The 10,130-nt window shown below is 44.4% G+C and overlaps 1 protein-coding gene across 1 annotated transcript in view; it reads right to left on the bottom strand.

Moving 5' to 3' along the window:
* Positions 1–235: 235 nt before the first annotated feature.
* LOC120053504 (protein MTSS 2-like) overlaps positions 236–10,130 on the bottom strand; it is a 35,196-nt gene continuing 25,301 nt past the window's right edge. Inside the window, exons 7-14 of the mRNA XM_039000634.1 lie at positions 8,642–8,799; positions 6,576–6,683; positions 6,190–6,420; positions 3,190–3,264; positions 2,722–2,877; positions 2,139–2,312; positions 1,759–1,927; positions 236–1,616 (exon numbers count right to left, since the gene is read on the bottom strand). Of these exons, the coding sequence (XP_038856562.1) occupies positions 697–1,616; positions 1,759–1,927; positions 2,139–2,312; positions 2,722–2,877; positions 3,190–3,264; positions 6,190–6,420; positions 6,576–6,683; positions 8,642–8,799 (1,991 nt within the window). The 3' untranslated portion in view covers positions 236–696. The remainder of the gene's footprint in view (positions 1,617–1,758; positions 1,928–2,138; positions 2,313–2,721; positions 2,878–3,189; positions 3,265–6,189; positions 6,421–6,575; positions 6,684–8,641; positions 8,800–10,130) is intronic.

The raw sequence follows: 10,130 nt of genomic DNA, 5'->3' as shown, positions 1-10,130 counted from the left end.
ACCTCATGAAGCTGGTTGAGAGAATGCCAAGAGTGTGCAAAGCTGTCATCAAGGCAACGGGTGGCTACTTTGAAGAATCTAAAATCTAATATATATATTGATTTGTTTAACACTTTTTTGGTTACTACATGATTCCATATGTGTTATTTCATAGTTTTGATGTCTTCACTATTATTCTACAATGTAGAAAACAGTAAAAATAAAGAAAAACCCTTGAATGAGTAGGTGTGTCCAAACTTTTGACTCGTACTGTATATATAATCGAAACCAAACCAAACAGACCTCAAAATACACTAATCTCTCAGCACCATTGTCCATATAATTGTATTATAGATTCATTATAATCACAACACCTACTCTGAGACACTTTGTGAATACAGGCCCTGATCACTGAGTCTAAAGGAAAGGTGCCTGAGCTGATTCATCAGGAGACAGGAGAGGGAATAGACAACCACAGCCACTAAGCCCACAGACATCAAGGGAAATAGGAATACGACATAAAAATATATTTGTACGCAATTCATTACATGACATTTGTCCATTGGCCACCCATGGCCATTCATTGAATCTTTACACATTGACACTCGTTTTCCCTTTCATTTCATGCAGTCTTTTCCTGTACAGGATGAGTGTTCATTCATTTCACTACTAGAGCTTGCAGTGGCACCACAGTTCTGTGGTCAGTACCAGTAGATACTACCGCAGTATCCTGGATGCTGCTGCAGTATCCTGCAGTATCCTGGGGGCTGATCTGTCGTTGGAGACCGCCTTGCGGAGCCTCACACCTCTCCGTATGGACACCAGCATGTCCACGCCCTCCTGGGGCCTGTGTGGTGGTTGTTGTGGGTGTTGGGTTACAGATTTGGTACCCATTGGGTCCGCTGGCAGAGGGTCCAGAGAGGAGAAGGGGAACTGACCCTCGCCCAGGGCGTGGGCGCTGGCCGCGAGCTCTCCTATCTTCTCCACCAGGCTGTGGCGGTTGGCTGCCAGCTGGGGGTCCTCCTCTAGACTGAGGCCTGTCATGCCAGGGGGCTGCTGGGCATAGACACTTTGGTCCAGCCCCCCTCCGGAGCTCCAGGCGGTGGTGTCAGGTAGGCTCAGCCGCTTGGGGGAGGCCTTCATGTATTCCAGGGCACTGGATGGAGTCTCGTCCCCATACAGGTACTCTTCGCTGCCCATGCTCTGGGTAAGGCTGGGAGAGTAGCTGGGGGAGTAACCGGGGGAGTAGACAGGAGAGTCTGGCACCGTGGGGGTCTTGACTGGAACGATGGGGGGGCAGATGGCGATGGGGCCTGAGGTGGACGGGGTGCGTCTCACCCCCGTTTTGGAGGAGGGGGTCCGGCGGATGGTGGCTGTTCCAGAGGTGATGGCTCCGTGCCTCCCGTCACGCCCTCCATCACGCCCTCCATCACCCCCATAAATCACTCCATGCATACCACCAGGAGGGCTCACTCCGGCGGGTAACCCGGCGGTGCTGGCCGGCCTCTTGGTCTGGATCATGCGGCGGTAGTTCTGTGCGATGTTGCTGTGGCGGGGGATGGTGGAGGACTTGTCGAAGTCAGCCTCCCTGCCAGGATCAGCGTCCCCGTTCAGAGAGTAGCACTCATAGTCAGACCCTGAGAACAGCAGAGAATGAATTCAAACTGATCAGGCCGTATGCATGAGACAGCCGGATCCTATTGGATTTTCTATACAATTTCAGGTACTACTGTTTGAAGGGATACGTGTGGTTATCTGGTGTTGATCAGAGTATGTTACCCTGTGAGGGGATGGTGTCCTCTGAGCAGCACGGTGTGTTGGTCTGGGTGCTGTAGCCACTGGAGTACTGCAGAGATTCCCTGCTATTCTTCTGCTGCTCTATACTGAGACCACGGGTTAGTACCATGGCTAGTGTACTGGCTGCTGGGGACATGGCCTCACCGCCGTGCTGTGCGCACACACACAAACACACACACATGGTCACACACACGCAGAGAGAGAGCGAGAAAACAGAATGAGAAAGAAAGAAAAAGAGAGAAGAGAGAGGAGACTCACATTACCGTACAATAGTAGTAGTGGCAAACATTAAAATCTACATCTCAACAACTCATGCTGATTGTTGAGTACTGTTACTGCATCCAATGTGTGCTCATCATTACCTTGGCTGCTATAGTAGCTTGGGCCATCCTGGACCTATGAGTGTCTGGGTGCATCCCAGAGAACCCTTTAGGACTGGAAGGAACCTCCTGCTCCCTCATCCTGTCCAATGACTCTCTCCTTTGCTGCAGAGTGGTAGTCAATGAGGGCTCGTAGGTACTGGTTTTAGACCAATCCTGTGGCAGTATTATTGAGGCAATGAGGAAATTAACTAAACAATGTACCCTTGGATTGGACATGTCTATCATTCAGCAGTTCAGAAGTCTTTTCCATTGTGGTACAATGGAAGCAGTATGAGGGTCCATGAAGAGGTTAAATTCTAACAGCATGGTACCAAATCTGCTTGTGCTGTCTACACAAATAGATCTCAGCCCTAAGCATGAATATTTTATTACAATGAGTTTAGCAAAGTCTGCTCAGCTTAGCAAATCTTTGGCATGAGAGATTTGAAAGCGGAATTCGACAACAGAATGGATCCTGAAGATATTATGCATCATGAGTTATGCAAATGAGTTGTTAAAGCCAAGAAAAAAGCAGTTAAGCAAATTAAAGATTAAAACGGAAAAGCAGCAAATTAAAACAAACCTTCCAGCTAGGAACCTTTGAGATGGGTGAGGGGGTTTTGGATCCAGGAGAGCGGTTACATGTGGGGGACCCAGGAAGTATGACAGAGAGAGGCCTGATGGAGCCAGTGTGTGAGAGAGCGGGGCGGAAGGTACCGAAGGATGAGCCCGAGCCAAACTGCGGAATGGACAGACATGTCTGAGTCATCGTGTTCATCACATACTATAGCAAGATCCCTCTGGGCCTCTTAAGCCATAGATATGTCACACAGCTTGTCTGGTCTGGTCTGGTCTGGTCGGTCGGTCGGTCGGTCGGTCGGTCGGTCGGTGTCGGTCGGTCGGTCTTAGGTCAGTTAGGATCACCACTTTATTTTAAGAATGTCTGTCTGTCTGTCTGTCTGTCTGTCTGTCTGTCTGTCTGTCTGTCTGTCTGTCTGTCTGTCTGTCTGTCTGTCTGTCTGTCTGTCTGTCTGTCTGTCTGTCTACTAACCGCGGTGGGAGAGTTGCATTCACTGACAGATTGGCAGGTTTCTGATGCCTCAGAGGAGGCTGAGCTGGTGGACTTCTGTAGATGGAATCAGAGAGACGGAGAGAGAGAAGAGGAGTAAGGAGATGGAGAGAGAAGAGGAGTGGGAGAGATGGAGAAAGGTGACAAGAAGTGAGTGAGATTGAGAGGGGGGGGGGAAATAATGGGAAAGAGGGGAAAGAATATGACTCAAGGAACTATTTACTCTTCCACAACAAACCATCACACAATATTGCTCTTTTGCTATGGAAGATTGCATCAGATTGCCTCCCTGACGCCCATTCTATTTACAGAGAAATTTTAACAGCCATCCGCCACAATAATTCATACTATATCAAGGAGAAAAACTCTAGCATCATCTTACAGGCTTGATGGTATAAGTAATAACACATACCAGCCAGAAAGAGGATAAAAATAGGATTCTCACGTTACCAAACCTGGGTTCAAATACTATTTAGGATATTTCAATTACTTTTAAAGACATTTGGAAGTATGAATTTACATATTTTTTACTTGAAAAGACAAGTAGTTGAATATTGTAATGTATTTGGAAATGCACATGAAAGTATTTGAAAGTACACTGATTAAAATGCACTCCCATGCATTTGAAAATAGTATTTGAAATACAGTTGAAGTCGGAAGTTCACATACACCTTAGCCAAATACATTTAAACTCAGTTTTTCACAATCTCTGACATTTAATCCTAGTAAAAATTCCCTGTCTTAGGTCAGTTAGGATCACCACTTTATTTTAAGAATGTGAAATGTCAGAATAATATTTGAGAGAATGATTTATTTCAGCTTTTATTTCTTTTATCACATTCCCAGTGGGTCAGAAGTTTACATACACTCAATTAGTATTTGGTAGCATTGCCTTTAAACTGCTTAACTTGGGTCAAACGTTTCGGGTAGCCTTCCGCAAGCTTCCCACAATAAGTTGGGTGAATTTTGGCCCATTCCTCCTGACAGAGCTGGTGTAACTGAGTCAGATTTGTAGGCATCCTTGCTCGCACATGCCTTTTCAGTTCTGCCCACAAAATTTCTATAGGATTGAGGTCAGGGCTTTGTGATGGCCACTCCAATACCTTGACTTTGTTGTCCTTAAGTAATTTTGCCACAACTTTGGAAGTATGCTTGGGGTCATTGTCCATTTGGAAGACCCATTTGTGACCAAGCATTAACTTCCTGACTGATGTCTTGAGATGTTGCTTCAATATATCCACATAATTTTCCATCCTCATGATGCCATCTATTTTGTGAAGTGCACCAGTCCCTCCTGCAGCAAAGCACCCCCACAACATGATGCTGTCACCCCTGTGCTTCACGGTTGGGATGGTGTTCTTCGGCTTGCAAGCCTCCCCATTTTTCCTCCAAACATAATGATGTTCATTATGGCCAAACAGTTCTATTTTTGTTTCCTCAGACCAGAGGACATTTCTCCAAAAAGTATGAACTTTGTCCCCATGTGCAGTTGCAAACCGTAGTCTGGCTTTTTTATGGCAGTTTTGGAGCAGTGGCTTCTTACTTGCTGAGCGGCCTTTCAGGTTATGTTGATATAGGACTCGTTTTACTGTGGATATAAATACTTTTGTGCCTGTTTCCTCCAGCATCTTCACCACGTCCTTTGCTGTTGTTCTGGGATTGATTTGAACTTTTCGCACCAAAGTGCGTTCATCTCTAGGAGACAGAACGCGTCTCCTTCCTGAGCGGAATAACGGCTGCGTGGTCCAATGGTGTTTATACTTGCGTACTATTGTTTGTACAGATGAACGTGGTACCTTCAGGTGTTTGGAAATTGCTCCTAAGGATGAACCAGACTTGTGGAGGTCTACAATTTTCTTTCTGAGGTCTTGGCTGATTTCTTTTGATTTGCCCATGATGTCAAGCAAAGAGGCACTGAATTTGAAGGTAGGCCTTGAAATACATCCAGGTACACCTCCAATTGACTCAAATGGTGTCAATTAGCCTATCAGAAGCTTCTAAAGCCATGATATCATTTTCTGGAATTTTCCAAGCTGTTTAAAGGCACAGTCAACTTAGTGTATGTAAACTTCTGACCCACTGGAATTGTAATACAGTGAATTATAAGTGAAATAATCTGTCTGTAAACAATTGTTGGAAAAATGACTTGTGTCATGCACAAAGTAGATGTCCTAACCGACTTTCTTAAAAAACTATAGTTTGTTAACAAGAAATTTGTGGAGTGGTTGAAAAACAAGTTTTAATGACTCCAACCTAAGTGTATGTAAACTTCCGACTTCAACTGTAAGTATTTAGGAAATGTGGAAGGACCACCAGAGGGCAGGCTGGGCTCACGGATGGTAGCCCAACAAGGCATGGGAGACAAGGTAACCAGAGGCAATTGAGCACAGCTGACACTACTAATGAGATATTCTCCTTCCCCTATAAGAGAGAGTATGGAACCAGCAGAAGAGGGGGGAAGAACTATCTCTGGAAGATGGCCACCGAGACAGAGGAGCGATCTATGAAGAACCATTAGGACGGTGACAATCCCGTGACTTTTGTTGTAGTTTAAAGACAATCGTATTGTGTTCCTGTTTGATCTGGAGAAGAAGATGTATGTTTTTTCCTTTGGAGATTTTCATTGATTATGTTGGATTGTTTGTGTTGACCAAATGCCCTCAATATAGAACTTTGTTCAATCAAGAAAACCTACTCCTGACTCGTTTGTTCCACCTTCCCGCTTTAGAGTGACGCCCAATTACTTGGTCCGCTCACAGAAATTATTTGAAAATAAATACTAATAAATAGAAGTATTAGACTCGGGCCATATTTGAATAGTGAAATACACAGAACATACGTATTTAAATAACAAATAATCAAATACACATGTATTTCAACCCAGGTCTGTGCATTATCATACTCCAAAGTTTTGATAATCAAGAACAAGACAGAGAACCTGGAGTGGAGCCGAGAGACTGACTGACTCAGAGGAGTGTCTACCTGGCTGGTGATGTCAGAGGGCATGGGTGAGGGGGGCTTGGAGTGGGTGTTGGCATCCTGAGAGATGAACCCTGAATCATGGGAGGAGACACTACTGAGACGATGGGCACCGACAGTTGGCATCTGGAGGATACTGCACATACTGCTCTTCCTGGAGGCAGCACTGCTGGGAGAGGAGGGAGGGGTCTGGTAGGACCAACTGTAGTCTGAACCCTTCAGGTCCCCGATCACCTGGAGAGAGAGAAGAGGGAGTTTACGCAAGCAATACCTACACTAAGTGCATTCACTGTTTGACATGTTGTGCTACTGGTTAAGCATGTGTGCTTGCAAGACTGATTTCTTGTGTCAGGAAAGTCTTGTTCTTTTGTGTATATGTTGGAGATTACCTGCTCACTAGCCGGGGGCAGTTTGTGTGGGTCTTCAGTGAGCACAGTGAGGTCATCAACGATGGCCTGCAGGTGAGTGATCTCTCCCAGCATGGCTATCTCTCCATTCTGAAGAGGAGCAACAACAAGACCTTTCGCTCAGCAACACACAAAGACATAACATGTGCATTATTTAAGACTAACTGAAATAACTGTGACAAACAAACAACTTTAACATGAGAGTTAAGACCACCAAACAACTTTAACATGAGAGTTAAGACCACCAAACAACTTTAACATGAGAGTTAAGACCACCAAACAACTTTAACATGAGAGTTAAGACCACCAAACAACAACTTTAACATGAGAGTTAAGACCACCAAACAACTTTAACATGAGAGTTAAGACCACCAAACAACTTTAACATGAGAGTTAAGACCACCAAACAACTTTAACATGAGCGTTAAGACCACCAAACAACTTTAACATGAGAGTTAAGACCACCAAACAACTCCACTGTGGACAGAAGGATGCAGTTGTACCTAGACTCTGATCTAAGTATGGTCTGTAAATATTTTCCTTATAATAGTTCAGATTTGGGTAGGATAATCAGGTTCTAGATCTGTGCCTAAAGTACAGTCCTGCATTGGGTCAGATACCCACAGTTCCCTGTGGTTGACATGCAAAAAAATCCGCTGGCGGGTGGAATGAAAACATTCTTTCAACCAGTGGTCGGCTGGCGGTTCAGAACAATTATATTGCGGGTTGGAAACGTTTGAATTAAATCAAGATTTGAAAAAAATTGTACAAGCCCAGGAGCTTGTTGTGTTGAAATGTGTTGCGAAATCCATTATGTGAGCAGTGAGGCAGATATAGCCTAGGACTAGGCTACCAGCCACGCAGCAAGAGACTGGAGCAGGGAACTGTCCATTGTTTCTGTGGTGCTGAAACATTCATAATTTGTCCATGTGCAGATCTTATGTTCCCGTCTGCCACGCGACAATAAGTTGCCAAGTTTATTTTCCCTGACTCCTAGCTCACGCGAAAATGGCTAATGTAACAGGAGAAATTATCAGTTAATTATTACACACTGTAAATTCATTCATTTAGACCATATGCAGGCCATATAAAGTTTAAACCTGTGTGGTCGGTAACAGTTTGATAAGCCAATTGCCTACTAAATAAATTTATTTTTGCAGCCTGTAGCCTATTCAATTCTGGGAATTGTTTATTTAAGTCTCAATGAAACTATTTGATTATCTAAATATAATATTGATTGTATAAGTATTGTTTTGTTATATCAGTATAGGTTTTATTAAAAGAATGCTAATTATATGGCTCTTTCTCAAAGCGATTTGAGTTGTCAATGTGCCACACAGCATTGTGAAAATAAGAAGATCGGCCTATCATTCTTATTCATTCATGGCATGGTTTCCTTTTATCCAAATGTAGACATGCAGACAAATTAATTAATGCAGGGATGGGGAATAACGTACTGCTCTGGACTCATAAAAAATATTAATAAATTGATGTTAATTGGCGGGTCACGAATCGGCTCTCGGAACAATTCTATGGGGGTGGCTCAGGTTGCAGAGAATTATTATTTGGAATCTTTGGGGATAATATTGAATTGGGAATTGAATTCTTGGAATTGAACTAACACTGGAATTCAGAGGAATTCAATTATCTCTGAATTCAAAGACTGATCTGGAATTTGAATTGAATTAAATGTAATTAACAGGGAGAGAGAATAGAATTATAATATGATTTGTGGAATTGACTTCAACCCTCAACTCTAGCCTAAAGCCAAGGCAACTTCTCCCGGGAGCCCACCCCACCCTGGTATCTCAGCAATCCTCCTCTCTCACCACCATCGCTGATCTACAGTCAGGCAGGTTTTTCCCACATACTGGTTAAGGTTAAGATTTAGGGAGGGTAATCTTATCCTAGATCTATGCCCCAGCGCCCACCCCAGCCAACTCTATCATCATCCTACCCTCTCACAACCACAGACTGATCTAAAGTGAGTGAAGTTTTCCCTATAATAGCTAAGGATTTGGATAGGCTGATCCTAGATCTGTGCTCACCACCACAGGCTTCAGCAGGTTGATGAAGAAGCAGTAGCGCCCCCTCTCCTCTAGGAGGGCCCGGCGCACCGCCTGCTTCTCTGTCTCCCCCATCAGCAGGTAGAGGTCACTGACGTCCTGCATGGCACTGTCCAGCTGAGGACGCAGGTTACCCCGGCCTGGGGAGGAGGGGGGGGGGGGGGGGGGGGGGGTAAAGAGAGAAGAGTACATAGAGGAGGGAAGATAAAAGAGGAAGACGAGAGAAAGGGGAAGGGGATAGTGGAGGGAGGGATCAAAAGTGAAAGAAGGAGGACCAGGGTACCCGGGGATGAGGGGCATTGGGTAAGACGGTTAGAGGATGAGGATGAAATGAGAGAGGAGGAGGAGAAGAAAAGAGTGGTGATTAGAACCCTCTGCCAGGTTTGGGCCTGCCGGTGTACCGTAGGACAGACAACCGTTGACAAACAACACTGCACTGAAATGATACGCGTTCAATGAGAATGGGACGAAACTACAGCACATATCTCAAACGAGGCTAGCACCAACAACTCCGCAGGTAGCCTGGGTTAGAGCGTTGGGCCAGTCAGGAAAAGGATGCTGGTTTGAATACCCGAGCAGACAAGGTGAAAAATCTGTTGGTGTCCTTGAGCAAGGCACAACCCTAATTTGCTCCATGGGTGCTGTACTACTATGGCTGACGCTGTAAAACAACACATTTCACTGCATCTATCTGGTGTATGTGACCAAAAACAACAGATTATAAGGCTGGAGATCCTGAAATGAACATGGTTTACTAGCACAGGTAAATACAATACTGATGACATATTCAGCCGCCATGTATGAGACAGCCTTATTGTTGAGGAAAACTCATTACAAGGAATCAGGCAGAACCCATTTATCAGTAATAAGAGGTTTATTTGAGCAATTGCAAGGGAAATCACTCTCTCAGGATGAACCTGGAGAGGATCTTGTTCATTTACAAATGACACAGTCTTTATATACTTCATCTACACAAAGAGCTAAATCCCCCTTCAAGGTGGAGGCAAGCTAGGAAAATAGATAAGGGGTAATTGGCTCCACTTCCTTAGAAACATATTACAAACGAGAACAGGTTCTAACCAGTTCTCACAGCCTATATGTCTAAGATAGAGGAGTTCTAGGATCTTTAAAACCAGAGGAAACTAGATTTCCGCATTGCTTTTAGTGCCCTATAGATAATGAGATAATAATAAAAGTAATAATTCACTCCTCTGTTCGGTATGTAAAGAGGTTACTGAACAACTGTGGAAAATGACCAGTGACTGTGGAAAATGACCAGTGACTGTGGATAATTACCAGTGACTAGTACCGTTCAACTCAAGAAACTGTAACAAAAAAGTTTTGGACCCAAATGATGAAACATGGTGACATGATGACCAAGAGGGGTGTGTAGAGGAGGCCGTGTTGGGGAAGCTAACATATAGTTTACCAAGCTGCTAATTAAGTTAAGCTACACTACAGCTACCCTTAA

The sequence above is a fragment of the Salvelinus namaycush genome, chromosome 9 (assembly GCF_016432855.1).
Source record: "Salvelinus namaycush isolate Seneca chromosome 9, SaNama_1.0, whole genome shotgun sequence".
Classification (NCBI taxonomy): Eukaryota; Metazoa; Chordata; class Actinopteri; order Salmoniformes; family Salmonidae; genus Salvelinus; species Salvelinus namaycush.
Note: the sequence above shows the minus strand (reverse complement) of the source record. Positions and strands in the feature narration are given on the sequence as shown.